General features: G+C 44.1%; 1 protein-coding gene across 1 annotated transcript in view; it reads left to right on the plus strand.

The window, feature by feature from the left end:
- The window catches only part of MXD4 (MAX dimerization protein 4), a 53,487-nt gene extending 47,399 nt beyond the window's left edge, over nucleotides 1–6,088 (plus strand). The window contains exon 6 of the mRNA XM_036763059.1: nucleotides 960–6,088. Within this exon, the coding sequence (XP_036618954.1) occupies nucleotides 960–1,108 (149 nt within the window). The 3' untranslated portion in view covers nucleotides 1,109–6,088. The remainder of the gene's footprint in view (nucleotides 1–959) is intronic.
- The last annotated feature ends 15,064 nt before the right edge of the window (nucleotides 6,089–21,152 follow it).

A 21,152-nucleotide genomic window follows, 5' to 3' on the forward strand; every position in this document is an offset into this window, starting at 1 on the left:
AGGAACTCAGTCTCAGGGATAAAGGAATTTGACAAACGTTATGCTGCTAGTAAGTGGAGGAGCCATGGTTTGAACCATGTTTTCTGGTGTCTCTTCCCACCCCATACCCCTTCAGCCCAGCATCCTTCCCACTGAGCCAGTGATTCTCAAACTTTTTGGTCTCCAAACCCCTTTATACTCTTAAAAATTATTGAGGATCTTCCCTCTCCCTGAAGAGCTTTTGTTTGTTTAAAGTTTTGTCTATTGATACTTACCATATTAGACATTAAAATATCTTAGTATTGATATGAAAATAGTGTTGACCTCATGGGCTCCCTGAAAGGGTCTGACCATACTTGGAGAATCACTGCACTAGGCAATACCTCTCTTATTTATGTTGTGGATGTCCTCGCAGGCTTCCTCACCAAAGTAAAGCTACTTGTTCCCAGTTGATGTTATGGGAGTGACCTGGAGTCACTCTAGGCTCCCAACTAATCAGACCTGGCCCGGCCTCTACCAGGTGGGTGGAACCTTGGGCGTTAGGCTGGAGTTGGGGCAAGGATGAGTCAGGGAGGGAAGAAGCCTAAGGCAGGCTTTTCAGTTGGAAATGCCCCTTCTTCAGATAGTGGTCTGGAAGAGAGGTGGAGCAGAGCTGAATCCCTCCTATCGTGGCCACTTACTACCTGTTTGACAAGTCACCTTGCCACCAAAGGCCTTCCTCATCTGTAAAATGGGCCTTTTAGATGAGAGGCATCTCTAAAGTCACTTCTGGTTAGTTCTGAATACTATGATGCAGATGAACCAGGTGACCTTCGGCCAGTCACTTAACTTTTATGGACCTCATTTTCTTCATCTGCAAAATGAGAAATTCAGTCTAGATGATCTTGGGAGTTTCTGCTCTAAAGCCTGTGATTCTGTGCCTTCTAAGGCCTCTTTCTGCTTTCAAGCCTATGAACATGTGACTCTCTCTTCCCACATAGAAGTGGACATTGAAGGAATGGAGTTTACCCCAGGGGAAATGGACAGTGTTGGGAGTGCCAGTGATGCCGATGACCACTACAGTTTGGGCAGCGGCTCCAGCGACAGCAGCTACTCCCACTCCCGCAGACTGTCGGGCCGGCTCTCGTAGGGCCCGAGCGAGCACCCCCCGACCCCGTCCACCTCCGGAGCATCCAACTGAAGCACTTAGACCGACGACCGATTCCACCCGTGTCCACTGCGGCTCTCCCAGGAAACTCCAACCACTGGCCTCTGCTGAAGAAGCGGCGGCTTTGAACACCTGGTTCCTTGCCCTGGGACCACACCAAGTAGCTCTTGTCAACCCCGGTTTTTACTGCAGAGATCCGTGGTTAGGTACAGTTGTGACTTAAAGTTAGCTTGATGTAGCTGTAACTATAATTTTTTTTAAAAGTCATAATCATTCCATTGAAGAAGTATTAAATGTAATTGCTGGAAACACGCATGACGGTGTAAGAAGTTTAATAAGAAACCAAAAGCAAACCAAAAATCAGGAGAACGAAAGAAACCGAGAGAGAGAGAGATCCCTTGGAAATCTTGAAAAGTGACTGGACTTAATGCTGAGATTGTGGGCCAGCTCCTCCCTGGGGGAGGAGAAGGTGCCCCGACAGCACCCCCTAGCCTATTAGTGTTCTGGAAGCTTTGTTTGCCCTTAAGAAATGATGAATGGGTCATGGCCAACTTAAGACTATGTAGTAGAAACCCTTCCCACAGTTTTAAGAGAGGCAGAGCCCCCTCCCCTCAACCCCACCCTACTTTATATCACTCTCTAAAATGAGGTTTGCTCTGAGATCTCTCCCTTATTAACTAGTGACCACTGTGCTTCAGACTGGGTGGATGGAAAGCCAGGTTCAAGAACGACTTCGTGAGGGATGTTGAGTTGCCTTTGGCTTTGCAAGGTCAGCATCGGCGGGGCAGGGTGGCCTCGTGAGTGAGCTCCCAAGGAGACCGCCAGGGAGCAGCCCCAATTCCTTCCTTTTGTGGCTCTCGGCTAATCCTCCAGAGCTCGGAGACTCCATATTAATGCCGGCTCTTGGAGACAGAGGCCTGGGGAAGGTGGGGAGGCCCCTTCCCTTCTTTTTTTTTTTTTTTGCAGCCACTACTTTTGGTGGGAAAGGCCCAGCTATATTTCCAGTATTCTTTTAGAGGATGAGTAAATCAGTTTTCTCCTTTGCACACCATGTAACAGCATTTTTCTCCTCTTAAAAAATGCAAAAAAAAAGTTATGCTTTAAAACAACCCAACTTATATAGCATTTGTCCAGCTTTTCTGAACATATTTACCCATGTTGTAGCAATACTATGAAGATGTATTTTTTAATACAAATTCTGCTTAGTGAAGTCATTAGGGCTTGGCTTGCTGGGTAAGAAAAAATGGACCAGTCTTCGCATTAGTATTAGAGAAGGTCTTTTCAAAAAAACAAAAAGAAAAAAAAAACAAAAAAAGAAAGAAAATGGCTATAAACACTTTTAGATAAGTGGTTTTAGCAAGTGTAGTCTATATTTCCTGTAAGAGATTTTGTATTATATTTTCCTAAATGTTCTCATTTCCTTGCATTGGGAGGGAGTGGTACAGACCCAGAGTCCCAGGGACTCTTCACCGTTGTCATATCGTGCCTTGGTGACTGTGTGTGTCCCTCTCTTTGCATTGTTCAGAAGACAGTGAAGCCTGGCCAAGTGAGTAAGTGGTTTCCTCTGTGGTCCTCCATGTGAGCCGTCAGGTCTCCCTCAATCTCCCCTCCCAGGAATTAGCCAGAGCGGGGGACCTCTTCCTCCCCTCCTGCATCCCTTTGGAATGAGGATGGTGGAATGGGAAGGAGATGAGGGTTCCTTTTCTAGCTCCTTTTCTTAAGCGCACACACAGCCCTGTTATAGGAGTGGCTTATAAAGCTGGGATCTCTGTGAGACAGAAACTCATTGGCTTCTGAAACAAGAGCACATCGCTGTACTGTATCACGTCCTAGACCTTGTCACGGTGCTGCCATCTTGGATTTATTTTTTTGTAGTGTTTGAGCAGTCTTCACAATACTGACCCTCAGTCCTCAGACAAAGACCCAGCTGTTCATTCAGCACCCAATGTACGTGTCCTCCCATCGCTTTTACAGTACAGGATGTAGAAACCTGAAGACATTTTATGGCAGCTTTTTTTTTGGAGGGGGGTGCCTTGTTGTGCTCTTTCTTACCACAGTGGGGAATCTTGCTAACAAGGAAAAGATCCCCTTTGAGTTGTGTAATCTGACTCCCAGGCACCCCTTCCATCAGCTCGGGGTGGGGGCGGAGAAGGGCTCTGGGTCATCAACTTTGGCAGCTGATTCTGAAAACCATGAACCTTTTCTGTGATGCAGGTTTTGGTATTATGTTCAATATACCTTGCAGATGACTAAAATCCTCATTTGTCGGGGGGAAAAATACACAGCAATAGACTTATATTGTGGGTAGCTGAGAAACAGCAAACCTTTACTAGCTCCTTCGGTGCCTCTACAACTAATTTCCAAATCATGGAAACAAAATCATGAGTTTACTTTAAGTAACACACAAGACTGTTAGGCAGGTCATCCACAGTGAGGTTTTGATGAACTGTCGCTGTTCATTCGTTCTATAATGAGCATGCTCCTGAATTGTAAAGTGTTTCCTTTCCTGAGACCCTCTTGCACAGAACCTGCTAATAAATGAAAAATTTTAAATTAACAGAGGGATGGGTGAGATTTAAAAAATGAATGTGATTGTCATTGAATGCTAACTTGAAATGGTCCCTTCTCCATGTCCCTTCTACACACATCCCCTCTGCCCCCAAGAAGAATGTGTAGATGCCGATTTGGGGAGATCTTGCAAAACCCAATTGTCCTAACTTTATCAATACTTTTACAAATACTGCCAAGCCCAGAAGACAGAAGTGTGAAAGTGTGTCTCTACTTCTGATCATTTCTCTTAATGCCCAGCTGGTTCCCAAAGAGTGAGAATTCCAGAGCTACTCAAGCCACAGTCCATCCTGGAGCCACCAGGTCACAGCAGTGTGGAACACAAATTGTTTTTCCCTCTTTGGAAGCTGGTCATTAATTTGGACACCCCCCCGCCCTGCCCCACTGTGATTCGGCAACTGGTGTTTCCACAATTTCTTTGTTCTATAGATTTCTAACATTTTTGCTTAGTAATGGTACAGGGGAGGTGTGACTTTCAGGAGTGACTCCTCTTTGTCTTGTTGGGCTTAGGATTTTCTAGAATTAATTTTTATTAGAAAGGAATACATTAGTCTGACATTTAGAAATTAAATGTAACTGATCATAAATTCTTTCCCATTTGCCCATATTTGCAAGTGCTGTCTACCACTTACCACTTGGGAAATTCATTCCATTTCTGGGGGTTAGCTGTCTCATCTGTAAAACTGAGGATTCCATGACCTCGAAGTTTGAAAACTTCATGACCCTTTGTCTTTTTCTGCCATCTAGTACCAAGAAGCAGGGATTGCCTGTGGGAAAGGTAGCCTGGCTTCAAATAAGGCAGTTTAATTCCACCAGGACACTTTTGTACCAGGGTCGGTCACTAGCCGGGTTTACCAGCACAGGAGAGGATACCCCGTTGGCTACAAGGGCCTTAAGGGTTACATAGCCCAAACCATCCCTTACTTAACACTCTGGAAATGAGTGGACGTTGAAAAATTGCCATTTGCACAAATGCTAGAAATAGACATGGTAGCCCCGGGAGTGACTGTCAGCATACCCCAGCCTCTCTGAATAGTTTTTTATGCAGCATGGTTGCAAACTCACTTCAGTAAAATTTACACGTGCTCAGGACACAGAATTTTCAGATTTGATCGTGAATCATGACTGCATTTAAATTTTTTTTCTTTCTGATAATTTTTTTTTACCAAACCCATTTATCTTAATCGATGAACCAAAATACAAAGCCACGTGTAAGGACACGGAGCGATTAAGACCCTCCCATGCTCACCTCTCTTACCTTCCTGAAAGGAGGCCTGGGCACACAGTGAACCAGGAGGCTGAGCAGACAGTGCCCCAGGGCAAGTCTCACTGCCCTGAGCGTGGTCTGTGCTTACTCAGAGTGTTCCATTTTCTGGTTTCCTTAATCATCACCTACTATTGTCTTCTTCCAAAATATTTTCTCTGGATAATATAGAAATTCCCCAGTCATCCAAGCTGCAATCGAGAGAGCAGTTTCCAGTACACGGCCCTCTAGATCTCAAACATCAATGAAGGGAGGGCCTCAGATAAAGTCTTCTTTAGGGAATCTCTGTCCCCTAAAGTCTCTTAGTGTGGTAATATAGGACTCATCTTTTCTGACTAGGATAGGAGAGAGGAAAGTGAGTCTTGCTTAGAACAATGTCTCACTTTTTTAAGGAGGTTCCTGGTCAGTTTGCTTCATTAACCTCTCTGGGCTTCTTTTCTTGCTGCCCTTCTTACAAAGGGGAACAGGGTCCAGGGACAAAGAAAGTTAGTGGCTGGTGTGTTCCCATCCAGGTTGGACGAGATTAACTCTGAGGGTCCTTCTAGCTCCAAAATCTTGGGTTTCTATGTGAGAGATACAGAAAATCACCTCCCAGGCAGGTCTCTGGAAAAAAAAATGCCAATGGAGACAGGAGGCCTGGAAATGGAAACTCTCAAGAGACCCCATTTGGCTAGTTTGGTTAGTGATTTAGTGTTCCCTAAGGACACCCTCACTGACCCCCACCCCACACCTACTTGAAGGGTTCTGGATCTGCGGTCCTTCATCCTCAAAGCTGCACCCTCTCCTAGGTATGAAGGAGGCCACAAGAAGTCATCATTGAGGCTTCTGTGGAGAGACAGGCCGTGTTGATCAAGTTGCCACATCAGAGGTGCTGTGTGGAGTGGGAGAAGGGGGAAGAGGGAATCACTTGACTGGGAATTTCTTGAGGCGCCCTGGGCAGGTTCTGTGCCAGAGATATTTTGAATATGTACCTGAAAAGGAACGCTTTGTAGGTGGCAAGATGTATTATATTGTAAAGATTCATTTGTACACACGTTCCTGGTGCTTGCTGCTGCCTGCGGCTCCCACCAAAGGTATTGTGTTGTATCTGTCTTTCATTGTAATATAAATACAAATTTTTATACCTCATACATCTGTGCTGGTTTCCAGTATTTATTTCTTTTTCTTTTTTTTCCTTTCGTCTGATTTCTTGCTAGGTTTATATCCCCTTTACCTTGTTTTCCCAGCTATCTCATGCCCAGCCTTATTTACATCAAGGGCTACAGGAGATACTTAAAGCCCAAGGGTTCTTCACTATTTTTATGTATCATGGATATCATTGGCAGTTTGGCAAAGCTTACGGAACTCTTCTTCCAATAATGTTTTCAAATGTATAAAACGGTTTCAGAGAAAATCAAGAATACTGAAATAGTTATCAAATTATTTAAAAAAAAACAAATTTAGAGATCTCCAGGTAAAGAGCCCCCTTTCTAATGGCACTTGGGAAGTTTCAGGGCCCGGGGCCTCAAAGATTGGTCCTCATTCCTCAACAAAGCCAATGGAAGAAATCTAATACCTCTTCCAGCCTAAATCAGGTTCTCTAAGGAACATGTCTCTACTGGACAGTGTCATTAGTTAAATTCTAGCTATTCCATTCTATTCAACAAAACCCACTGTCTGCAGGGTGTAGTGCTTGGTGCTGAGGATACAAAACCAGGAATGAAACAACTCTGTCTTGAAAGAACTTACATTCTATACCTAGAAATAGTGAGACAGCTATTAGGTGTGAAATACACTAAAATTCTGACTTCTGCGCTCGAGAGTGGCTCACCCCACAACATGCTTGGGTGGCAGGTGGACTTGGAGATAAAGATAACGCTATTAATAACAACACTTAATGTGCTCTCCTGCACATCCCTGGGATGGTGCTATTGATACGAACATACAAGTTTATTTGATTCTCAAAGTAAATATACAGAGAAGATACTACTGGGGCATGGTGGGATTTGGAGTCGAGTCTAAGATACATGAAGGTGAGAATCTAAAGCAAAGATAAATATAACAGCTGATTTGAATGTTAGCTCTAACCTTGGACTAGATGGTTTCTAAGGGTCCTCACAACTTCCAATCCTATGGCTCCAGTTTTATAGAGGAACTCCTCCTGTTCAGAGAGGCTATCCTGATGGTACCTGGTGGTGACTTGCCTATTTAGAGTCATACCATGAGTCAGTGAGAGTCAGGACTTAGATTGAGTGTACTGCCTCCCAACCCCATGTCCTTCCCACCACACCACTGCTGCCTCTCTTACTCTTCTGCTAGGAAAGAACTGCAACTGGTTGCCATTCAAAGTGAGAACTGACATTTTCCACCCTTTGAATGAAACAGTGATGGGCCTGTGTTGCAGGGGAAGAGAATGGAATCTGCAAACTTTAGTTCCATGACCTTGGATTCCTAGCAGAATTCTACAACGTTACCAAAGAGCTGATGAATGAACATTTAGAAATGGAAGTAGTGATTGCAAAGAGCCATCATACCTCTATGGAGAATATTGGTCATGCCCCACTACATTTCTTTTATTGTCGGGGATACTAGACTACATATGGAGGCTACCAAGATTTTGGGGAAGCATTTGTTAAAAGCTCTCATGCTAATTTTGTGGAAAATTCTGAGAGACGTGGGCTACAAACGTCGTATGGTTAAATAGATTTGGAATTGGTTGAGTGAAAAAGAGTAGTAATTACTGGTTCTATGATAGCTTGGAAAGTTGTCTCCAATAAAATGCTCCAGGGATCTGTGCTATTTCACATTCTTACCAATGACTTGGATAAAGCCATAGATGGCATGGGTGAAATAACCAACATACTGACTGAGCAATCTCAAAAAAGCCAGACTGGCTGGACAGTGGGTCAAATCAAAGAGGATAGAATCAATAGGGGCACTCATACTTGAGTTCAAAGCATTACCTTCCCAGCTATAAGATGGAGGCCAGTAAGTCATCTGAAGAAAATGTCCAAAATTATAATGGACTTCATTGTGATAACAGCCAAACGGTGAATGTGAGTCTTAGGCTGCATTAAGAAGATAGTGCCAGGGACTAGCAGAGCTGAAGTAAATACAAGGTAGAGGGAGTTTTGCTCCAGATCTGGACATCCTTTGAGGCCCACTAGCTCACACAGTGGGGGAGGGGGGAGAGGGGGACATTTCCTTCCCTAAGTAGTCTGCTGGGGGATTCATTGAATGATTTATTTATTAAATTTATTTAATGAATTTTAAATTAAATAGCATGCAGTATTTAACTTATTAAATTAAAAAATAGTATTTATTAGATAATGAATATTATTTAATTTGTTAAATAAGTGACACTTGTATTTCATTACATCATAAATGACATTATTTGATTTACTACATGGTAATAAAGTAAATGCAATAAATATCTAAACAAATTAAAGTTAGATATTAAAAAATATTAAATATACATTATATATACATATTATATATACAAAATATACAAAAAATATACAGCCACTAGAGGGTCTTGTGGCTGGCATCAATCAATCAACAAGCACCTACTATTTGCCAGGCACTGGAGATACAGAGACAAAAATGAGGTTGTTCCAACTTTTGAGAAGCTTCCTCTCCCAGGCCTGTGGAGAAGGTAGCTCTCAACATGCCATCTGGCGTGGAATCGGCAGGAGATCATCAAAAGTCTCAGAGAAGTTAAGTGACTAGCTCATGATCACAAGATTTAACTGAGATTTTCTGACTTTGAGATCAGTGTTCTTTCAGCTACCTTTTCCACTTTGATATGTCAGAGTGCTTGTCTCAGTCAGGAAGAGCTGAGTTCAAATCCCACCTCAGACACTGCGTGATCCCAGGCAAGCCACTTAACCTTTCTCAACTTCAGTTTCCTCATCTCTAAAATGGGGATAATAATAATAGCAGCTACCTCACAAGTTTGTTGTGGGGATCGCATTAGATCCACAAACCTCAAAGTTCTATATAAATGCTGTTAGTAGCTGTCATCATCATTGTCATCATCGTCATCATCATCATCACTGTTACCACCACCACCACCACCATCACTATTACCACCACTACCACCACCATCATCATCACTGTTACCACCACTACCACAACCATCATCATCATCACTGTTACCACCACCACCACCACCATCATCACTATTACCACCACTACCACCACCATCATCATCACTGTTACCACCACTACCACAACCATCATCATCATCACTGTTACCACCACCACCACCACCATCATCACTATTACCACCACTACCACCACCATCATCATCACTGTTACCACCACTACCACAACCATCATCATCATCACTGTTACCACCACTACCACCACCATCATCATCATCACTATTACCACCACTACCACAACCATCATCATCATCACTATTACCACCACTACCATCATCATCATCATCACTGTTACCACTACTACCACCACCACCACCACCATCATCACTATTACCACCACTACCACCACCATCATCATCACTGTTACCACCACTACCACAACCATCATCATCATCACTGTTACCACCACTACCACCACCATCATCATCATCACTATTACCACCACTACCACAACCATCATCATCATCACTATTACCACCACTACCATCATCATCATCATCGCTGTTACCACTACTACCACCACCACCACCATCATCATCACTATTACCACCACTACCACCATCATCATCACTATTACCACCACTACCATCACCACCATCATCATCACTGTTACCACCACTACCACCACCATCATCATCATCACTGTTACCACTACTACCACCACCATCATCATCACTGTTACCACCACTACCACCACCATCATCATCATCACTATTACCAACACTACCACCACCATCATCACTATTACCACCACTACCATCACCACCATCATCATCACTGTTACCACCACTACCACGACCATCATCATCATCACTATTACCACCACTACCATCATCATCATCACTGTTACCACTACTACCACCACCATCATCATCACTGTTACCACCACTACCACCACCATCATCATCATCACTATTACCACCACTACCACCACCATCATCACTATTACCACCACTACTACCACCACCACGACCATCATCATCATCACTGTTACCACCACCACCACCATCATCATCATCACTGTTACCACCACCACCACCACCATCATCACTATTACCACCACTACCACCACCACCATCATCATCACTGTTACCACCACCACCACCATCATCATCATCACTGTTACCACCACCACCACCACCACCATCATCACTGTTACCACTACTACCACCACCATCATCATCACTGTTACCACCACTACCATCACCACCATCATCATCACTGTTACCACCACTACCATCACCACCATCATCATCACTGTTACCACTACTACCACCACCATCATCATCACTATTACCACCACTACCATCACCACCATCATCATCACTGTTACCACCACTACCACGACCATCATCATCATCACTATTACCACCACTACCATCATCATCATCACTGTTACCACTACTACCACCACCATCATCATCACTGTTACCACCACTACCACCACCATCATCATCATCACTATTACCACCACTACCACCACCATCATCACTATTACCACCACTACTACCACCACCATCATCATCACTGTTACCACCACCACCACGACCATCATCATCATCACTGTTACCGCCACCACCACCATCATCATCATCACTGTTACCACCACCACCACCACCACCATCATCACTATTACCACCACTACCACCACCACCATCATCATCACTGTTACCACCACTACCACCACCACCATCATCATCACTGTTACCACCACCACCATCATCATCATCACTGTTACCACCACCACCACCACCATCATCATCATCACTGTTACCACTACTACCACCACCATCATCATCACTATTACCACCACTGCCACCACCACCATCATCACTATTACCACTACTACCATCACCACCATCATCATCACTGTTACCACCACCACCACGACCATCATCATCATCACTGTTACCACCACCACCACCACCATCATCATCACTGTTACCACCACCACCACCACCATCATCACTATTACCACCACTACTACCACCACCATCATCATCACTGTTACCACCACCACCACGACCATCATCATCATCACTGTTACCACCACCACCACCATCATCATCATCACTGTTACCACCACCACCACCACCATCATCACTATTACCACCACTACTACCACCACCATCATCATCACTGTTACCACCACCACCACGACCATCATCATCATCACTGTTACCACCACCACCACCATCATCATCATCACTGTTACCACCACCACCACCATCATCATCATCACTGTTACCACCACCACCACCACCATGATCACTATTACCACCACCACCATCATCATCACTGTTACCACCACTACCACCACCACCATCATCATCATCACTGTTACCACTACTACCACCACCACCATCATCACTATTACCACCACTACCACCACCACCATCATCATCACTATTACCACCACTACCATCACCACCATCATCATCACTGTTACCACCACTACCACGACCATCATCATCATCATCACTATTACCACCACTACCATCATCATCATCACTGTTACCACTACTACCACCACCATCATCATCACTATTACCACCACCACCACCATCATCATCACTATTACCACCACTACCATCACCACCATCATCATCACTGTTACCACCACCACCACCACCATCATCATCACTATTACCACCACCACCACCACCATCATCACTATTACTACCACCACCACCACCCCACCATTATCATTTCAAGATCCCTAGGAGGTAGCCTCCTTTTCCCCCCAACACTCACCATTCCACCCTAATTCAGAGTCTTCTGTTTGCCCTCTCCACCCCACCTCACTCAAGAAGACATCTCCTTAATGGACTTGGAATCCCTTCTCAAGGGGCCAGAGCATCTCTCTCCTTGGGGAGAAGTCAGGCTGACATCAGTTCTGGGGAAAAGGAGCTCGAGGAAAGAGTTCCAAGTCCTTCCTGATTATTGGTTGGGGACCAGGGAAGTGTGAGCCCTGAGTGCCTAGAGAGGGGACCACAGCAGGAGAAAGTGAGGGGCCTGCGGAACTGAGGGTGGAGAAGGGAGGACAGGATGGAGAGGCTAGCGGGGGGCCCACCCCAAGACAAATTTTATTGACTGTGCAATATTATTGAGGATGGGGTCTTGAGCTCATGAAAGAACCACAGTGAATGAAAGAGGATAATAAGCCTATCATCAGCTATGTGTTCTAAGCCCCCTGACCAAGGTGTGCACTACAGAGGTCTAAGGCAGAACTAGGGGAAGGTAGCTTGAGCTGTTCCCTAGGGTGTGAAATTTAGAGAGCCAGGACTTCTTTTATTTGTCATTGTCCTCTAAGGAAGAAGGTGGGGAGTGGAGGCCGGTACTAACAGAGCAGAGCTGGGTGGCAGGCAGAGCTGTGTCTGGTCTGAGCTGGTACCAGGATGGTCTGGAACCAGCTGCTGTGAGGAAGCAACTCAAATTCAGCTCTGGCTCTTCTCCTGAAGAGAAGGGAGAGAGGGCACAGGCCATGGTAAAAAGCCTAGGCCTGGGGCAGGAGCTTCAGCCCTGGCCTGGTCAGTGCAGGCAGCAGCAGGCTGGGATGATGGGGCGTGGAAATTGTGATCTTCCCAAATTACAGCTGGCTCAGGCCCTTACTCCTCACAAAAGAGGCTGCTGGGCTGCTTTCCTTGGAGTGGGCGAAATTGCAACCAGAGTGCACCTCTGATAAGGAAGGGGGCCTTCCTTATCGCTCAGCTGCTCCTCCAGAATCATGAGAGCAGGGGCCAGTGCTCTGAAAGGGCCCGTGCCCCCTAGTGACACACCATTTAGCAATCTGGCCAAAGGAACGCTAGACAGGGAGCCAGGAAACCTGGGTTCTAGTCCCGGCTTGAACACTGACCCTAGGCATCTGTTTCCTCCTCTGTAAAATGAGGGGAGTTACACAAGATGGGTCTCTAAGATTCTTAAAGTTCCTAGCCATCTGTGAGTCTCTGAGATTTGGGCTCAAACCTGATTCCCCCTCTACTCAGCCTCAGTTTCAGTCAGAGACCAGTGGTCCTTCCTCTGTGTCCTTAGGTAAATTATCACTTCCTATTTCTGGGTCCTTAGGTCTTTTCCTCTGTCAAAGGAAGGAGTAGAGTTGGATGGTTCTGAAGGTTCCTTCCAGCCCTCCCCATTGTACATTAATGATGGTGGGGGTGGTTGTTTGGGGTGGGGCAGAGGGGGCGGAGCATCTCTAAGCCTTTTATCAGTCCCTTCCTCCAAAACATCTTGTTTGTTATATAATTTTCCTTTTATTTCCCTACAACCTAAGCAGGCCTCTTAGATGCTGATTGTGAAGACATGACCGACCTTAGCACCTACTCATAATGATTAGTAAAAAATGGCCTACTTCCTCTTCCTGAGATAGTCTCTCTCGCAAAGGCCTGTGGGTGTCTCAGGACATCTGGCCACAAGGACCAATGCCACAGGGTCTCTACCTCTCCTCTCCTACAGTAGTGTCTTCCTTCTTCCCTCCCTCTTCCTCCACCCCCAAAAAGGCACCTTTTATGTCAATTGCCCCTGGGGTGGTTTTAATACTTGCTCCAGGCACAAATATTCCTAGCTTTGTCTGCACAGTGCAATGGGAGGGACTTGTAAACCCACACTCCCGTTGGCAGAACATACTCAGAAATATAATCACAAACACAGATACCCTAACAGCCATCACATGCACACATGGATAGCTATCACATACACGTACAGGTGTGAGCACACACATATATACAAGTGCCCAAGTAAACGCCCAGTCAATAAACATTAAGCACCTACTATGTGCCAGACACTATGCTAAGAGTTGAAGATACAAAAGAGACAAAAGACAGTCCCTGTCCTCAAGGAACTAATAGGGAAAATGGACATATAAAGAGAAGGTGAGAGGGGAAGAGGGCATGATGAAGTGCAGAGGAGGGAAACCTGGTGGGAAATGAAAGATAGCACACAAGCATACACGCACACATCTACTCCCATATTTACTATGGTTTGGGTGACTGGCTGGTAACTGAGAACTCAGAGCTATCTCCCTCCTAATTAATCATCTACAAATATCTCATGAGCCAGTTTTCCCCTAATCTCTGGTGCTTTGCCCTGAGCTGGAAACAGGAAGAGGAACGGACCTCCTCCTCCTGAGGCAGCTCGAAGACTGGTGGAATCAGATGTGAAGCAAACTCAGTTCCCGTCCTCAGGACATTCACTGTCGGGTTAGGGAGACCAGATTCTCATGGGTGGAACAGTTGGAGAACCAGACTTGGTCTGAGAGTCAAATGCAGGTAATTGTCTGGTACAGATAAGTTCAGGGGGGAGGCGGGCTCCTGGGGCCTGGGGTGACTGGCAACAGGTGTGGCCTATGAGTGAGTCTGCTACCAGAAAGGAAAATCCTCATGGAATGAAAGGTGTATTTGTAACTGTGCTGAAAACTTTCTACATCCAGTTTTGTGATGCCCTGTGTTTGTCCTTAATGTTCCATGTTAACAAACAGCGTAATAGCACTAGATTTGCATGATGTCATCTTATTTTGGGTGTAAACCAAGTGATGTGTCCTATGTGCCAATAATAATTGGGTTTATTATTATCAGCAATAACAGCACAATGCATTTCTAGATGCCCTTTCTAAAAAGGGCTCGATGGAGAAAGCTTCCGGGAGCCATCTTTGTTTGATTCTTTCTCTTTTCTTCCTCCTCCCCTATCAATCCCTTCCCAGTCATTTCCAAATCACGCCATATAGTCATCCTTTTCACCCCTCTCCTACTGGAACTTGGACTGTGCCCTGGGACTTGGTGGGTGAGATATTGCCTTGTCTTGCCTATTTCATTTTTGTGTTTTTATCCCCATCACCAGGCATCGCCTGGTCAGATACTTAATAAATGTTTATGGAATTGAATTCAATGCATCTGGTACAAGATGCTAGCTAGAGTAATAATCTTCCTGATTCACTTGTAGCACCCTAACATAGCCCCAGTTGGCTACGCCCAGGTCCACAATGCTCTAGGGGTAATTGACTATCTCAATCCAGAGGACACTGTTGTGTCCTCTGACTCTACCTGACTATGCTACAATTAATCATAAGACATGAGAGTAAAGACTTCCTCCTTTACTTTCCTATATTCAAAAGGGGTATCATTTTGGTATTATTTCTATGTATTAAGTAGCAAATATTTGAAGTCTAGGAGTATGGTTCTTTTGGGCTTCAAGGTAAAAGACACTTTCCCTGGTCACTCCAAATTACTATCTTTCATGCCTGCCTCTGCCAGGTAGGGCACTAGGGGAAAATAGTTCTATACTAGACTTGGAGGAAAATAGGTAGTTGGATCTCAGCCAGTTTATCTTCTCCCACCATATGTGTATTATATAAAAGACAATCATAAATAGTGAGCAAACATTTATCAAAGCAAGCAAGTCCAATAGTGGTCAGGAAAGCCATACATATTAGTTTAGGTGACAGAATACGTAAGAGTTGGAGGCCCTGTGACCCAAGAAAGAGATGGATCCACCCTTAGAAGTCTATCTTTAGAAGTCTCCCAGGGCACAGGTGCTGAGAATTAAGATATATGTTATGGTATCAGCTTTCCTTCTCATGCTTGTGGCTTCCAGGGATCTCTCCTTCATCATTCAAAGTTCATGCCTTGCCTCTTCTTCCCTCATTTCTCTCCTCTCCTCTTTTCTCTCTCTCTCTCTCTCTCTCATTCTTTCACTCTGTCTCTTCTTTCTCCTCCTTCTCCTCTCCTCTCCTGTCCTGTTCTTAGTCATTCAAGAGTCTCATCTCCTTCCATGTCCACAGTGTCACAGGGCTGTCCAACAGGAATAACCAAGCCCACAAGGGGTTGGGGCTGGGACAGAGGGGAGGAGTTACACAATATTAAACCAAGCCACAATCACTCACACCACCGTTCTTCCAATACTACCAACTTCTCCCATGTGTCTTCTAGAGGAGCATTCATGTTGGTGCCTCCTGCTGCCATTTTCTGCCAGGGAACTGGAGCAGTTTACATTAGTTGGCTCGCAGCAGGGTGTTTACTTAGCATTCACAGTGGCAGCAAAAGCATTAAGTGTCCTGGGTTTCTTGGCTCAGCTCCACAGTCTAAAGGCACTTGTGGCAGGCCACTGGCATGGGAACTGAGGGAGAGTTGTAAGTGGCACTGGCTTTTCCCTCACACAACAAATAGACAAAAAAGATATGAGATCCCAATTGTCTCCCCAGATCTCTGGCTCCATTCAGTCAATCAATAAAATCAATCAATCTGCAAGCATCGATTAAATGCTTGCTTTGTGTCAGAGCAGTGCTAAGCACTGGAGATATATATACAACAATGAAACAACCTTTGCTCCCAAAAATAAGGGAGACAACATGCATATATAATGGCATATTTGAAACACCTACAATATAGATAACTTGAAGTGGGTGAGGAGGGGCAGGCACTAGCATCATGGGGGATTAGGAAAGGCCTCATGATCTTTTATTTTTATTTGTTTATTTATTTTTAGTTTACAACACACAGTTCTACATAATTTTGAGTTCCAGATTTTCTCCCCTCCTTCCCCCCTCCCTCCCCAAGACGGCATGGAATCTCATATAACTACCATGTATAACTTCGCATTGAATTAGTTTATACACTTGTCAAGTTGTGGAGAAGAATTATGACCAATGTGATGAATCATGGGAAAGAAGAAATAGAACTAAAAAAAACCAAAAAACCCAAAAACAAAAACACAAGAGAAGAAAAAAAGGCAAGCATGAAGTGTGCCTCACTCTGCATTCAAACTTCATAGTTCTTTCTCTGAATGTAGATAGCATTCTCCATCAAGGCCTCATGATCTTGAAGGAACTTAGAGATTCCAAGAAGCAGAGGTAAGGAGGAAGTACATTCTAGGCATGGGGAACAGCCAGTGAAAAGGTAGAGAGATGAGAGATGAAGGGTGTATTGTAACGTAGATTTTAATGTGTGTAAGGTTGATTTTTGTTATTCTTTCTTAAGAGTTTAGTTTCCCAGGATCCATGGCCATAACAATCTTTATTTCCCAGGCTCATGATTTGTAAACATCTCCACTGTGCTTGCACAGCATTATATAATGATACATAATATAAAATGTGTGCTTAAAATTGTAAATATCCATTGCGACTGTGCAATGAGATATAATGGTGAGATTATAAACTTGTGAGGCTATTGCTGGCAATATGCCTTGTCTATTGCCCTATAAATCAAGTGGGCACTGGTCAGTGAGTGGGGAATATGACAGTGTAATGCTGTGCATACTGTGATCGGCCCCCGACAAGGCTTAGGGAATTTGTGATTTGGGTAATGAACACAGGAATGCATGTACCTGCCTCAACTGGCCCCCATTGAGGCTTGAGGGGATCTACAAGCTGGAATGCTGTGCCTGTCTCCACTGACTCCATCAAGATATAGGGGTAGTTGCTCCTCCCCCTTCTCACCAGCCCCTGCCAGAAGGGTGATTAGGGAATGCTGTAGGAGTTGGTGTTCCCATTATCAGCAATTCCCTTTGAGGAGAATAGACTACATAGCACTGGCCCTGGAATCAGGTGGACCTGAGTTAAAATCTGGCCTCAGACACTTGACACCCTTACTAGCTGTGTGACATTGGACAAGTCACTTAACTCCAATTGCCCTGCCTTCCCCCCTTCAAAAAAAAAGAGAATAGAGTAGAATAAAGTAAGCTAGCTTATTTAACCCCTTATTGTGACTTTGTTCCTGTCTTCCTGTCTGTCCAAATCAAGAGTGAACATATGCTAGAACACCTGCTAGTAGTCCTCTTGTGTTACTCCCATGTCTCCTGTCTCCTGCCCAATAATTGGTGTAGTTGGTGTATTATCTGTGAAACAAAGGGTCATGTTTATGTCAGGAACAACAAAAAGGTTGATTTATCCGTACTGCAGAGAGCATGGAGGGGCCATGCTGTGAAGAGCTTCAGAGGCCAAATGGATGAATTCGCACTATTTCCAATGGACTGAAACCAGTTACCACATTTTACATAATTATAACTTCAAATAGTGCAAATTCAAATACATGCACCCACTTAAGGATATTCTTTATTTTACAGATTGAGACCTAGCTATATATTTGATCCTAGAGTAATGGGGAGCCACTAGAATTTATTTAGTAGGGAAGAGATATGGTCAGGCCCATGCTTTAGGAGTATCAGTTTGGTATATGGATTGAAAGGGTGAGAGGCTCCAGTTAGGGAGACCAATTAGGAGGCTATTATAATAGGCTAGGGGAAGAGATGATGTGGGCCTGAAACAAGGCAGTTATGCTGAGAGCAGAGAGAAGCGAGGAGAGTGAGAGATGAAGTAGAGGTAGATATAAGTTTGCAAACTGATTGATATGTAGAGTGAGAGTGGGGAGTTGAGGATGACACCAAGATTGAGAGATTGGGAAACTGGAGATATGATGGTGTCCTCAACAAAGAGTCAAGTTTAGAAGAGGAGAGAATTTGCAAGGAAAGATAATGGTACTTGTTGAGTTTGAGAGGTCTATGGGAAAGCTAATTTGAAGTGTTCAATAGGTAGTTGGTGATGCAGGACTGGAGCACGGGAGAGAGATGAGGGCTGGATTTGGAGATCTGGTTGTTACTTACATAAAGATGACAAAGGAACCTGTGAGACCTTATGAGATCCCCCAGTGAGGGAATGTAAGGAGGAGTGAAGAGGGTCCAGGACAGTCTTAGGGGACACCTAGAGATATATAAGACACATGCGAAGATCTCCTTATGCCAGGCTGGGCTCTTGACCATCCCCACCATATACTTTGCTTATTCTCACTCCTGTGCTTTTGCTCATGACTTTTCCCCTATCCGATATGCTCCCCCCTTTCCCTTCTAGGTCCTAACTTTCTAGGACCAGATCCATTTCCAACTCCTCCTGGATGCTTTCTTTGACTTTTTTTAATCCATTATACTCTACTCATTCTCTACTATCCTACAGCACTTAGCTTAGCATATGGTATACCCAACATGGCACATGATTCTGTATTATCTCATAGACCCTTTGGTATTTTCCCACAGATCACAGGATTTAGATACTTTCTGTTGGGAAGGATAACATATATACTCAAAATTTATAGCAAATTAACATAAAGTAATACAGCGGGGAGGAACTGTCATCTGGGTGAATACAGAAAAGCCTGATTTAGGAGGTGTACACTCTGGATATCTTCATGATGTCAGAAGAAATCAAGGAAGGCCCCAGCACATTGTGTGGCTTCCTTGTGATACATTTATGGTAGGTCATAGATAAGAATTGCAAAGTCTGGGCAGGCATGGGTGGGTTGCAATCTGCATCATTGGAGCAAATAGCCACATTGAATGAGATCATGGAGAGAGTCATTTGTGAATCCTCAGTGCCTAGCACATAAGTTTTGTCTGTTCAATTGAATTTGGATCATACAAATATGGCGCATACTGAATTGTATGTAATAACATTTCACTTGTCATGACCACATGATTCCAGGAGATGGTGCAAAGACGTTTTGTATTTTAAGTGGAAATTACAGGAAATAGTGAGATTTCAGAGCTTCACTGACTGAAAGCCATTTAATTCTGCTAAAAGGTAACATTTTCAATCCAATCCAATTGTTATCTATTGAACATCTACTGTATGTGTGTGTGTGTGTGTGTGTGTGTGTGTGTGTGTGTGTGTAATTCTGGGTTAGGCACTGTGGGAGAATACAGAAAAAGATGACAGTGTTTTTGCCCTCCATTCTATTCAATCCCATTCCATATATATTTACTGGGCTCCTACTGTATACCTAGTCCTCTGATAGGCCCTGTGGGGGATAAAAGAAATAGACAATATAGTCCCTGCCCTTGAGGGGTGTGTAGATTGTGTAAAAGAGTTGAGTTACACAAACAACTCTAGATAAGCAATGTGGTAGCTAGGGTGGAAGATTTGGAGTCAGAAAGTCAGTCAATAAGCATTTCTTAACTACCTTCTAAGTGCCAGCCATTGTACTAAGCCCTGGGGATACAAAAAGAGACAAAAGACAGTTCCTATAAAGGAGACAACAAGAATATAATTATGTACCAACAAGATATCTACAAAAATGCCTACAAAGATGTCTACAAAATAAATTTGAGATGGTTAACAGAAGGATCAAGTGCTGCCCGAGTACACAGGGTTAAAGAGTAGAGCTGGAGGGGATTCGGTCCAGACCAAGGAAGGAAACTAGAAGGGAAGTGAAGTGCTCAGTGTCCCAGAGGGAGTAACCAGGATCTGAACCCAGGTCTTCTGATTCCAAACCCAGACCTCTTTGCACTCACCAGGCTTCCTCACTTTCATAAAAGAGATAACTTTTGAGTCAGAATTGGAAGGAAGTAAAAGCTTTCTAGAGAAAGAGAAAAGGTGATGTAGTTCTGGGAGTCCCTAAGCGGGGCATTCCAAGGAAGAAGAACAATATACATAAAGGTAGAGAGAAAGAAAACAGGTCATGTTCTGGGGACACAAAGTGGTCCATTTTGACTGGATCATAGAGTAGATAGAAAGGACACAGTGCCAGGGAAAGGTAGTTTGGAGCCAAATTATGGAGAACGTTTGTTTGAGAGAGCAATGATTCCTAGAATACAGGGTCTTAATGAAGTCCTGGAAAGTTCTGAGGGTGTCAGAAATTCTGACAAAGATGCTTTATTCAATGTCCTCTAGTGAGGGACACCTGGCTGGGCCACTGCAGTTACATCATCTATAGCCAGCTGTTGACATAGGTGGGCAAGGTCAAATATTTCAGCCAGGAGTCAAGAGTCAACTCACAGCAGACATCAGAACCGAAGGCTGTTTTGCAAGCAGCTCATATATATATATATGAAGTCTCACCTTACCAAGGGGCTTTAAGTCCAGTGTGGTTGGTATAATTCACCAGGTGTGTGACTTGTTGGACAAAAACTTCTCTTATTATAGGTTTGCTTCTGCTTAAGGAGATGGATTTCAATTGTACACAATGCTGTCTAGGGCTACTATCTCAATCAATCAATTAATCAACATTTATTAAGTGCCTGCTATATGCCAGGTACAGTGCTAAAGCGGGATACAAAAAGAGGCAAAAGATAG

The sequence above is a fragment of the Trichosurus vulpecula genome, chromosome 6, assembly GCF_011100635.1.
Source record: "Trichosurus vulpecula isolate mTriVul1 chromosome 6, mTriVul1.pri, whole genome shotgun sequence".
In the NCBI taxonomy this organism is placed as follows: domain Eukaryota; kingdom Metazoa; phylum Chordata; class Mammalia; order Diprotodontia; family Phalangeridae; genus Trichosurus; species Trichosurus vulpecula.